The sequence below is a fragment of the Aspergillus multicolor genome, assembly GCF_047715735.1.
Source record: "Aspergillus multicolor strain CBS 133.54 unplaced genomic scaffold BDW74scaffold_46, whole genome shotgun sequence".
Classification (NCBI taxonomy): Eukaryota; Fungi; Ascomycota; class Eurotiomycetes; order Eurotiales; family Aspergillaceae; genus Aspergillus; species Aspergillus multicolor.
Genome location: NW_027395997.1, coordinates 1 through 11,416, shown reverse-complemented (window position 1 = coordinate 11,416; position 11,416 = coordinate 1). Strand labels below are relative to the sequence as shown.

Here is an 11,416-nt window from a genome sequence, read left to right as displayed (position 1 = left end):
GGTTCCAGAACCCCAAGCTTTCTTCGAATACCTTGCTGCCCAAAGCCGGGGCTTTCGTGCACGGTAGCTCGTCCGGAAGGATCATGCCGTCTCTGTAGAATGCGACCGCCTCATTTAGGAGAATCTGCATGGTGGTGAGGTCGCAAAAAGCACGAGTCGCCGCACAGCGTGCAATAGCAGATCTCCCCGTTGACTGGCTTGTTTGCGAGAGCTGGGTAATGGATGTCATGATAGACAGAGGAACAGAAGAATGTGCCCTTGGAGCCAGCCAATTGTCGCCTAGCAGGTTGACTCCGGCCGGAAACCTACTCAAGACACCGAGCGGGCCGCAACAGAGCATCGTTCCCATACCGAGTATACATTCCTAGCTATATAGAGTCATCTACCACACTCAACACAACTATGCACCTTCTGAAGCATCCTATATCCCTCCCCATTTCCAACACCTCAACCCAAGAACCTGCCCACCCGGCACCATGACCGTCCTCGACGTCCTTGTGATAGGCGGCGGCCCTGCCGGCCTCTCAGTTGTCACCGGCCTCGCCCGCCAGCTGCACCGCGCCGTGGTCTTTGACTCGGGCATCTACCGCAACGCGCTAACCAGCCACATGCACAAAATCGCTACCTGGGACCACAAATCCCCGGCCAAATTCCGCCGCGAGGCCCGCGGGCGCCTCTCGCGCTACCACACAATCCAGTTCGAGAGTGTCGAGATAAGCATGTCGAGAAAACACCGGACGGGTACTTGGAGGCCCTTGATGCCGCGGAGCGCACCTGGACCGGGCGCAAGCTGGTCCTGGCCACCGGAGTCTACGATATGTTCCCTGATATCGAGGGGTACGCGAAGTGTTGGGTGACGGGAATGTATGCGCCGCGCTGTACTGCTGAGTGTTGTTTCTGTTAGTGCTTTGCTAATCACTCGCGGTAGTTTCCACTGCCTTCTCTGCCATGGCTTTGAAGAACGAGGCTGTGGATCGGCCGGTGTTCTCGCAGTCGGGGACATGGCTAACACCATGCCTGCCATGCATGTCGCCCGAATTGCTAGGCGGCTTGCCAATACCGTCACAATCTACCCACATGGTGCTGAGGAGCTGAGTCAGGTCCTCGCGGTGGCCACGCAAAGCACCGGGATCATGATCGACAATCGGCCAATTTCCCGGCTCGTCAATGGCCCGAGCAAGGCAGATGTCGAGGTTGCCTTTGTCGACAGCACCTCGAAAATAGAAGGCTTCCTGGTAATCACCTACCAAGACCTACTCGAGGCTTGACTACCAGTAAGTGGATGTTGCTGATTTTGTAGTCACATAAGCCGAAGACGCAGGTCAACTGCCCGTTCGCGGAGCAGCTGGGGTTGGATTCGACGCCGGATGGGGATATAAAGACGACGCAGCCTTTCTTCAGCACCTCCATGCCCGGCGTCTTTGCTGCTGGCGACTGTGCGAGGCAGATGAAGTCTGTTGTCACGGCCATGTCGAGCGAGACCTTGGTTGCTGGTGGGCTGGCTGGGCAATTGCAGGCGGAACTGTATGCGCCGGGAAGGCCGAGTAGCTGTCTCAGACTTCTTGAACCGTGATAGTAATGTAGAGAGAGGAAAACCCTTGATGTATACCAAGAACCCGCACAATCAAAATCTAAGGCACAACCTTTGCTGCATCAGCCAGGTGTTCTCTTACGCAGCATCTCTGTCTTACCTGCAATAGCGAATGACTCCTGATGCTCTAGTACTCTGGCGTCTATAGACTGCCTTTGGACATCATGCTTGACCAAGAGATAGAACCGAATCCTTCGACTGTGACAGCCAGGCTGACTCCACGTGATTGGCTCTTCCTCCACCTCTTTGTTGGACACGAGGATCCTGGGGATTGCTCTGATCACACCGCATGGAGGCACCTACCTATGTTACACTTGGAGCTTTCAGAGACCCCGCGGCCGGTTGCTTGAATAGCAATCTCATGTCGGTCGCGCCGAAGCCGCTGCGCTTGCGCTCAGCATGCACCGAGTGTCATATAGCGAAGGTAAGGAGAAGACCAGGCTGACTCGTAAACGACAGAGTATGGAGTATAACCTCTCATCACCCCACAGGTACGATGCAGTGGCGAGAAGAACGGGTGCAGTCGCTGCCTGCAGAATGGACTCACTTGCGAATATCAAGTGTCCATGGTCGGTCGAGCATCGAAGAAGCAGAAGATTAGGGACCAGCAGAAGAACGGCTACAATTATCGCCCTCCAGTCCCACCGACAACATTACAAACTTTGCTCTCCTATCCTCCATCCGCCGGTCTCATTGCCGCCGATGACTCTGCCGCCATCTTTACAATAGGTGACTTCGCTGCGGATCCAAATGGCCAGCTCTCACCCAGTTACTTGGATTACTTGGGCGAGCTGCCACCCCTCAACCCACCGTCAGATACTGATAATCTTCTGTACGCAAATACGGGGTTCCTATCGGATAGCAATAATGAGGTCGTGGGCATGCATGATATAGACACATTGAACCCATCAGCGGCGTCTCTGGTGAGCCCGCCAACTGCATCTCACGAGGCCACACCCTCACCGGAAGCAGTCAACACCCGGGTCTTCTCTATTCTTTCCAGACCGTCCGATCAAGCGGCTGCATCCTTACCCAAATATACCGCAACAAGTCAGTAGTAGCGCAGTATCCGCACGCCGCGGCACTGATGAAAATTGTCGAATCGCTAGAAAACCATATGCAGACCACCCAGAGGCCAATAGATCAGACAATGCTCTTGAACCGACAGGCGATGCTTAAGCTACGGGATGCCTTGAAGTCGCCCGAGGTCCGGTCTTGCCAGAGTTGTCCGCCGTTGATTGCTACCATCATGGACTTGGTCGTGGGACTGTACGCGGCAGTGTCCCTCATCATTCACCCGCAGATGAAGACGGAATCGAATGATTCTAACGGAAACAGCAACGTCTCTACTAGCACTGAAGAGGCTGGGGTGATAGGTACTAAAAACTCAACGTCCGACACAACCACTGCGCAGGATGTACCGTTATTCCAGTTCGGATGCGTCGAATTCGACCCCGACGAGCAAGAAATCTTCCTTAATACAATGATGAGGCGGGACTTGGGGCGCTGCGTTGAAACTATCAGGCATTGTAGTCAAGAAGCTCGTCGGCGACAGCAGCTGGGAGACAAACAGGATGGAATCGCTGCTCAGCATGATTCCTTTCATTCGACAAGCTCATGTACAGACCAGGTGCAGTTGCATTGGTATCAGGCAATGGAACAACAAGCCGTTCGGATTCTTGCATCAGTCCCAATTCGGTGTAATCATACGCAGGCGGACGCACGATAAGGACGCTTCATGAATGATTAAGAGAGACCTCTGGACTGTATTAGGGAGCGTGTATAATGGATATTATGGCTGTGTGTAATTGTGCCGGGTGACCAGTGTATCCTTGAAGCTAACGGTGATTAATTCACATGGGGCTATGGACGCTGCGAGCCTTGTGGCCAAACCAACAGCTATAAGGGTCCTTTTTACAAACATGAGCAATCTGACGAAGCACGGGCAGAACATCGACGCTGCGAAAGGGTTGGGTTCTCGATGGAGACGCGAACCGGCGTGGTCCTTTCCATTGTGTGGGCGTGAGCACACCTTCCCCCTTATTCTTCTCTTTCCGCGTTCTTTGAGTCAAGGACTTAGGATGAACGCCAACTCGAAGTCCGTATTCTACTGGATGGCACGCAATATCTACGCCATCCCGGGCCTGCTAATATGCAGTTCGGACGGAGCTCTTCTCATCCATGTAGATGGTCAACGGCAAACTCGCCATCATCTGAAAATTTTCCGAACCGACCCGCCAGATTCAAGATCTTTTCTTTGAGACCCTGGCGCTTGAATCAGTGCCCTGGCCGTTCAAGCAGCAAGCAGCTTTTTGAAAGGCTGCATCGCTGCGGTCCGTTAGGGCTACGGACCTAATGCTTGACGCCGATTGGCCAGCACAGCGGGCCGATGCAGCGGGCCGTTGGATAAGCTCAGCAGGCCCACTGAGACCCTGATTGTTGAGCATGCTATGCTGTTGAGACTCAGACTATATAAGAGCTCAGGAACGGCATGAGGAACGGCATACGCACTTGTCCGTCTACTCGTCCCTGAACCAACCGACAGCCACGAGAGAAACACGATGGATGCCTCATCCGACTTACCAGGCCCTGCGCACTTGGCCCTGACCATGTTCGCCCTCTTCATGGGCATGTTCACTGCAAATCTAGACTCGACAATTTTGGCGACGGCCATTCCCCGAATCATCGACGAGTTCCACATCCTCGCAGACATCGGTTGGCACGGCTCGTCTGCCTTCCTCACCTTTGGCGCCTTCCAGACCACCTGGGGGAAAGTGTTCAAGTACTTCCACCTCAAGTGGTCCTACATGCTCTCGCTGTTCATCTTCGAGGTCGGCAGCCTCATTTGTGCCGTTGCGCCCAACAGCGCCACCCTAATAGCCGGTCGTGCAATCGCAGGCATTGGCGGTGCGGGCCTCTGCACTGGTACATTTGTCATTATCGGGTACTCCGTCAAGCCACAGCGCCAGCCTGCTTTCATGGGCGTCATGGGCGCAACCTATGCGCTTGCTTTCTCCATTGGCCCGCTTTTGGGCGAGGCGTTCACAGAGAGAGTCAGCTGGCGGTGGTGCTTCTACATCAACCTTCCGATCGGCGGGCTTGCGGCCTTCATTATCATCATGTTCTTCCACACTCCCACCGCTGCGAATCCCATGGATGCGCCGTGGAAGGAGAAGTTTCTCCAGCTAGACCCTTCAGGCTATGCATTGATCATGGGCAGGCTGATCTGCTATCTGCTGGCCCTGCAATGGGGTGGGTTGCAGAAGGCTTGGTCGAACAGCACCATCATTGGCACGCTGCTCGGGTTCATCCTGCTATTCATCGCATTCGGAGTCAACGAGTGGTATTTCGGAGAGCGAGCTTCCATCGTGCCCCGGCTGCTGAAAAACCGCAGGATCATCGCCAGCTCGGCCGTCGTGTTCTTCAACTCTGGTGATTTCTTCATCCTCATCTACTACCTTCCCATTTACTTCCAGTCAATCAAGGGCACCTCTCCGACTACCTCGGGCGTCTACAACCTACCCTTCCTTATCGGCGGCATCTTCTCCATGATCTCAGGTACCCTCCTCACAACAACCCAGCATTTCGTCCCCTTCATGGCCGCAGGCACGGCCCTCAGCGCCGTGGGCGGCGGCCTGCTCTACACACTCGACCAAAACACGTCGACCGGGAAATGGGTCGGCTACCAGTTGATTGCAGGTGCATCAACGGGCTTCGTCTCGCAGATCCCAATCATGGCCAACACCGCCTGCGTGGAGATGGCTGACATGAGTACCGTCTCTGCAATGATGCTCTTTTTCCAGCTGATGGGTGGCTCATTCTCCGTCTCCGCCGCGCAGTCCGTCTTTGGGAACGTGCTCATCACTCGCGTGCGCGAGACCGTGCCGGAACTGTCGCCTGACGCGGTGGCAGGCGCGGGGGCCTCGGATTTTCGAGCCATCTTCCCTCCTGAGCAGCTTCCCGGTGTGCTGGAGGCGTACATGGACGGGCTTAAGGGGGCGTTTGCAGTGGCGACGGCTATGCTGGCTTTGAGAGCTCCCCTGGCGCTCTTGCCCAGGTGGGAGAAGTTGAAGCCTGGGCTGGACGCACCGCCTGCTTCGCCCGCGACGGACGAGGAGGGGTCGGGTGAGAAGGAGAAGGTGCAGAGTGAGTTTGACTGGCATAGCTAGGGATCTGGTTTGTTGTGCTTTGCGTCTGTTGATGCGTTGACCATTTCTTCATTGCACTACTCTGCTTATGTACGGAGTACTGGGGTCTTAAACCTTATCAGTTTGATATATCTCATGCATATACATATCATACAGCAATATAGGGTCACTTGGAAAACACATACCGTTGTATACTAGTCAGACCCGGAGCGCCAACAGATAATCATGATAGAGGTGACGTACTAAATACCGTTTGGCTCCGGAGACTGGCCGCAAATCAGGAGCTCATGATCCAGCATTCCGCAAAGCGTGCACCTGGCTGTCCCCCATTTTTGTCATCAAAACACCATTTTTATCGGGTACACCCTTGTCGGAGAACGTATGCGAGACAAATGCCACAGAGGAGGTTCAATTTCGGAACGTGAGCTCCAAATCGGAAAATGGTCCTTCATCGCTATGAAAAACCCCGTGATGTTCGCTCATGGCGGGGAGATCGTAGATGATGCCGCCTAATCGGGGGTTGAGCGCCCCATACCTCTACGAGTAAATCGCATAGACCAAAAACACAAGAGTGAAAATACAAGTTGTTTTGAAAGAGCATAGAGTGACTGCTGTGTAGGAATGTTCCTTCTATTGGTGTCAATTCCTTTTGACAGGACCCTGAGTGGAGCGAACCATTGACAGTCCTTCTCCTGGACAGCCGGACTATTCCCCTCTTGACCTACGGCCTTCCCGCTAGCCATTTCTTTGCGCAGTCCAGAGTCCCCTTTCTTATCATATTATTCCCCAATCTATCCTTCGATATCCTCACTGTCAGTCTGTCACTATCCTAAATCCTCCCAATTCGCCTCCCCGCGTACGCTTCAACGTCGATCGACGCGCAATCCCTGTCCTCGATATCCACCTCGACTGTCCCTTCGCGCCTGAGATTTTGCCCCGTATAACATGGTATCAAGACAAACGGACAATTGACATCTTAAACTCAACGTTGCCCCTTCTCGACGGGCTCCGCTTGCGCAACCTGCTCCTTGACTTTCGGGACTTCATTCCCGAAACCACGTCCTCAGAAAACCTCCTTTCGCCGCAGCACTCACTCGGTCGCTCTCGAATAACCTCCGACCAACGAGTTCGCAACAATGACTGTCCTCTGGATAGCATCCGCCTTCATCCGCTGGGTTCGCCTCAAGATTTACCAGTATGAGGTAACCTTCGCCATCTACATGCTTACTCCTACGGAGAAGTTCATCTTCAGTATGTTGAACGTTTTTACCTTCCGCATTCTCCGGGTTACCTTTACTGACCATGAATTCGCTAGATTCCATCCTCCTCACCCTCATCTCCATGATCCTTACCGCTATCTACGTCTACTTACCCGATCACCTCCGCACGATATACGGCCACCTCTACTACTATTGTTTTGGTGAGCGGCCACTTGCTTCGGCCGGCATTGCGGCAATTACAACGGCCTTTCGCGATAGTGGCACTCAGACTCTGGGGTTGATGTACGAGACGGCGCAGAATGCGGCTGCAACGGCCGCTGCAACAGTTCCTGAGTTGTAATGCAGCACGTGCTACTCTTTTTCTCAATGCATATTTTACTTTCCGGATGCTGTTTTATTTTGCTTTTGGTAGCGAGCAAATCGAGTCAGATTGTTCTACGTCATGAATCAACCAGCGACAATTGCTGTGTTGAATTTCGCTACTTCTTTTCGAATCCCTAATACCTGATGTTCTGACCACCTACTGTATGATCAACACCCTTAGACCCTGAAGTGGTATTATGAGCTCGTTCTGATTCAGGTGTTGAGATGTTTCTCAAAAAAGGCGTTTGTGTCCTAGGCGTTTCGGTCTTGTTCCCTTGTTCCTTTCGGACAACATCGTGGTCCTCTTCGATAAGTTGACTATCGTTAGCCCTGTCAGCAGTCTTCTTTATAAATTGTTAATCAGGGATTCATGACATTGTCATTCTCCTCGTAAACCCGCGGGTATTCAGGGTACAATTTGTTTCATTCGCTGGCGAAGTACTGTTTTTATCGGTTCCAAGTTGGTCAATTAGGCTACTGAAGTATTACAATTTTAAATCAGAAATCTGCGACCGGCCAGACGTAATAGTCCAGAGACAAGGGTATATCAAACCCATTTTAACTCCATGATGCTCAGAGAAGAGTATTATACAACAGTCCAACATGATACTATACAGAAAATTCACCCACAAAGCCTTAAAACTCCATCAACAATAGATCATAATCAATGCAATTGACACCATTTCATCAACAGGAACCATGCCGCGCAGTCCCAAGTCAGCTTCTGCGCCATCGCAACCGTCCTTTATATAGCACAAACGCATATTCCGCGCTGCAAACCCCCGATCACTCCGACCCCGACTGATTTTGCGCCTGTGACTGTGCTAGCGCTTGAGCCTCTAGCTCCTGCGCCTTCGCCAACTGCCGCTCACGCCGCTCCCTCTTGACTGCATCAACTATCCGCATGCGCGCCAGCTCCTGGTCGATTTCCTCCTTCTCCAGCGGGATCTTATGGGACTGTTCGGCTGTGGGCCAGAAGCCGGGGACGCTGAAGCGCTCGTCGAGGTTCGTGCCGAAGTAGTACATCCAGCCGATGGGGAAGAGGACGTACATGCCGAACTGGACAGGGTGATAGAAGTTAGAATTGCGGAGTGAGAGCGAGAACGGGTGTGCAGGGGTTGATGGGCTGTACCTTGAAGACTTCGAGATTTCCTCCTTGGAGGCGGCGGAGAATGGAGGACATCTTGTGCTTGGTTGTTATGGAGGTGGGTTGATTCCGATGCGGATGTTTGTGGTGTGCGCTGGATCTGGACGGAAGTGGTACGGCTGATAGGGGGAAATCCAATTGCTTCTTCTGAGGTTGCCGTCGGCGTTTGGTATGTCGGGATTGTATGTCGTCTGAGGCCCTGATCGATGGTCCGATCTCGAATCCGAAGTTTCTCCGATAAACTTGAAGAGTCCCGCGGGCCTATCAAACGGTGTGGATTATCGGAGCGCCACGTGATCAAGATCGAGCCGCTCCTCTTATCGCCGGCTTAAAAGCGGCATCAGATCGGTCCGAATGCGGGAGAGGACTATGGAGTCATAGAGCTGGAAATTATTTTTGTTCAGCAAAACATCTGCCATACTTTCCTCCACATATATTTGCTTGAAAGAACAACATGCCTCTTATTGAATCCGATGCGGCCGGGCCCTCAACGGAGCAGCTGCAAAGACTGCCCTTTCCTCCAGTTACATATTCGCACATCCTACACTGCTCCTACGATTACTGGCAACCAAAGTGCGCATTTTCCTACATTGTACTGAAGCAGAAGACAACCACTGACCTGAATTCTTTGCAGATACCGCGCACTCGCCCCGAAGTCACGCCTCATCCCCTTAACACCCGCATTCGTATCCTACCTCCACGCCGACGGAATCGTCCTCCCACCGGAGAATACCCCGCCAACCGAGGACGACGATGACTTCTCAGACGATCCGGACGCAGAGGAAGAAGACGACCCCTCAAAAGAGTGGCCGGAGATTCACGCGCAAGTCAAATCGACCATCGCCGAGCTCGACGGCAAAGTCGCACCGAAACTAAATTGGAGCGCACCCAAGGACGCCACCTGGATGGCCGCAACAAACGACATGCAGTGCCGCACGCCCAACGACATCTACCTCCTCCTCAAAAGCAGCGACTTCATCACGCACGACCTCGAGCACCCATTCGACGACTGCGTCCCTGATACCTCGTACTCCCCCGCTCCCGTCTCTACCCCGCCAGAGGTAAAATACAGCCTCGTCCTCCGCCAATACGTCAACTTCAACCCGTCGCTTGAGTTCCGGTGTTTTGTGCGCAATAAAGTCCTGCTGTGTATCTGCCAGCGCGACCAGAACCATTTCGATTTCCTCTTTGATCTGCGCGATACGCTCCGCTCGCGCATCCAGTCGTTCTTCGATGAGAAGCTCAAGGACTCTTTCCCGGACTCGAGTTTCGTCTTCGACGTCTACATTCCCGCACCGCACCAGCGAGTCTGGCTTATTGATATCAATCCCTGGGCTGAGCGGACGGACCCTCTTCTGTTCAGCTGGTTGGAGATCCTGCGCATGAAGGACCCGATCGGAATTCAGGAGGAGGATGACGGTGCGGAGCAGTTCGTTCGCATTCCACTAAATGGGCATGGCAACGGGGGGCAGGAGTCTGAATCTGAGTCCGAGGGAGAGGAAGAAGCGGAAGCCGAGAACACGGAAGACGATACGCCCTTATTTCCTGAGTTCCGACTAGTTAAGCGTGATGATCCGGAAGCGTACTCTTTCACGACGCCTCAGTACTCAGCGCATAAACTACCTAAGGAGGTTGTTGATGCCTCGATGACTGGACCTGGAGGTATGAGCGAGTTCCTGGGCCAGTGGCAGGATATCCTTGCTCGACAGGCGCAGGAGTCGGATACAGAGAGCGACAATTAGATTCATATGCATGATGTGGCCACGAAAGTATAAAACAGCGTTGGTTTGTCGGAGTATATATTGGTTAGATGGCGTTTACTTTATTGGAAAACGGAGGAAAAGTCACTTTGATATAAATTCAAGCATTTAATCATTATCGATATCTAGCTTTCCCAGCCAAAGCTTGCCAAATAACGGGAACATTATATACACAGATTACCTTCCTAGCAAACAATATAACATGAGCGTCTATGGAGTCTAAAGCTTATGCCTCTTCTCCCCACTCGCCAACTTCCTAAACTCCTCCTGCGGAATGCCCGCCAAAAACCTCTCTAGTCCTTGGAACGCCTCAATCGTATTCTGCCGATCCATGACCTCCCTCCCCGGCCGCCGAATCAACGCCTTAATCCGCAAAAGCGAGCTCTGATTCAGATGTGGCCCCATCCGCTCATCAACCTCCTCAAGAACCTTCTTCAAGAACCCCTCCGAATCCTCGGGCTTCCCGCTAGGCGCGGTGAAGACCTTGTTCACAAAACCCGCACTCACAAGCTCCTCGCATGTAATCCGCTTACTCTGGATAAGCGCCTCGTTGGCCTTGGCGATTCCCAAGCGCTCCACGAACGCCGTCGACGCTCCGCCCTCAGCGACAAGACCGAGTGACGAGAAGGGCGTGAGGATGAAGGTGTGCGGCGCGGCGTAGACGAAGTCTGCGAGGGCGACGAGGGCAGCGGAGAGCCCGACGGCGGGTCCGTTTAGGGCGGCGACGAGGATCTTGGAGTGGTGCGAGAAGGTATGCGTGACATCGATGTTGTTGGCGACGAAGCTGCGGACCAGCTCGCGGCGGACATTCGTGCCCAGGCCTGAGCCAGGGCGCGCGGAGGAGACGTCTGCGCCTCTGTACATATACATCATTAGCAGGAGGCCAGGTTGGGAACGGTATATGAACGGGGCCAGGGGAGGTCATACGCTGAGAAGAACCGCCCGGTCCCTGTGATCACGGTGATGGTAATGTCATCTCGCTTGTCGATTTCGCGGAGCCGCTCGCCGAGGAGGTAGTAGTGGTCTGCGCTCAGGGCATTGAGTTTCTTGGGCTGGTTGAGCGTGATGATCGCGACGCGGTCTTTGTATGTGACGGTGATGTCTTGCTCGGAGGCCATCTTATCTAGGGTGCTGCTTATCGGGTGTATGGAACTCGAGGTATATGGTATGCGATTCCAGCAAATTTC

General features: G+C 53.4%; 8 protein-coding genes across 8 annotated transcripts; 6 read left to right on the top strand and 2 right to left on the bottom strand.

The window, feature by feature from the left end:
• Positions 1-476: 476 nt before the first annotated feature.
• Positions 477-1,707, top strand: gliT (thioredoxin reductase gliT; the record flags this gene model as incomplete). The annotated part of the gene is made up of 5 exons (XM_073727293.1): positions 477-741; positions 810-864; positions 929-1,235; positions 1,301-1,524; positions 1,701-1,707. 5 exons carry the CDS (start codon positions 477-479, stop codon positions 1,705-1,707), a joined length of 858 nt encoding a protein of 285 aa, XP_073578371.1.
• A 552-nt stretch (positions 1,708-2,259) lies between these two features.
• On the top strand, positions 2,260-2,731 carry BDW74DRAFT_163035 (uncharacterized protein). Its single transcript, XM_073726045.1, has one exon. The coding sequence runs from the start codon at positions 2,473-2,475 to the stop codon at positions 2,647-2,649; it is 177 nt and encodes a 58-aa protein (XP_073578370.1). The 5' UTR covers positions 2,260-2,472; the 3' UTR covers positions 2,650-2,731.
• An 803-nt stretch (positions 2,732-3,534) lies between these two features.
• On the top strand, positions 3,535-3,898 carry BDW74DRAFT_163034 (uncharacterized protein). Its single transcript, XM_073726044.1, has one exon. The coding sequence runs from the start codon at positions 3,673-3,675 to the stop codon at positions 3,850-3,852; it is 180 nt and encodes a 59-aa protein (XP_073578369.1). The 5' UTR covers positions 3,535-3,672; the 3' UTR covers positions 3,853-3,898.
• A 104-nt stretch (positions 3,899-4,002) lies between these two features.
• On the top strand, positions 4,003-5,840 carry gliA (MFS-type gliotoxin efflux transporter gliA). The gene has a single exon (XM_073731851.1). It carries the CDS (start codon positions 4,153-4,155, stop codon positions 5,758-5,760), a length of 1,608 nt encoding a protein of 535 aa, XP_073578368.1. The 5' UTR covers positions 4,003-4,152; the 3' UTR covers positions 5,761-5,840.
• Positions 5,841-6,480: 640 nt separating this feature from the next.
• On the top strand, positions 6,481-7,831 carry BDW74DRAFT_163030 (serine palmitoyltransferase small subunit family protein). The gene is made up of 2 exons (XM_073726043.1): positions 6,481-6,990; positions 7,055-7,831. The coding sequence occupies exons 1-2, from the start codon at positions 6,876-6,878 to the stop codon at positions 7,297-7,299; spliced, it is 360 nt and encodes a 119-aa protein (XP_073578367.1). The 5' UTR covers positions 6,481-6,875; the 3' UTR covers positions 7,300-7,831.
• Positions 7,832-7,845: 14 nt separating this feature from the next.
• BDW74DRAFT_163027 (uncharacterized protein) lies at positions 7,846-8,689 on the bottom strand. The gene is made up of 2 exons (XM_073726042.1): positions 8,455-8,689; positions 7,846-8,381 (listed from the first exon to the last, which is right to left on the bottom strand). The coding sequence occupies exons 1-2, from the start codon at positions 8,503-8,505 to the stop codon at positions 8,109-8,111; spliced, it is 324 nt and encodes a 107-aa protein (XP_073578366.1). The 5' UTR covers positions 8,506-8,689; the 3' UTR covers positions 7,846-8,108.
• A 178-nt stretch (positions 8,690-8,867) lies between these two features.
• On the top strand, positions 8,868-10,330 carry cdc123 (cell proliferation protein CDC123). Its single transcript, XM_073721685.1, has 2 exons — positions 8,868-9,042; positions 9,104-10,330. The coding sequence occupies exons 1-2, from the start codon at positions 8,924-8,926 to the stop codon at positions 10,209-10,211; spliced, it is 1,227 nt and encodes a 408-aa protein (XP_073578365.1). The 5' UTR covers positions 8,868-8,923; the 3' UTR covers positions 10,212-10,330.
• Positions 10,330-11,416, bottom strand: BDW74DRAFT_107840 (dodecenoyl-CoA isomerase). Its single transcript, XM_073721684.1, has 2 exons — positions 11,157-11,416; positions 10,330-11,085 (listed from the first exon to the last, which is right to left on the bottom strand). The coding sequence occupies exons 1-2, from the start codon at positions 11,345-11,347 to the stop codon at positions 10,449-10,451; spliced, it is 828 nt and encodes a 275-aa protein (XP_073578364.1). The 5' UTR covers positions 11,348-11,416; the 3' UTR covers positions 10,330-10,448.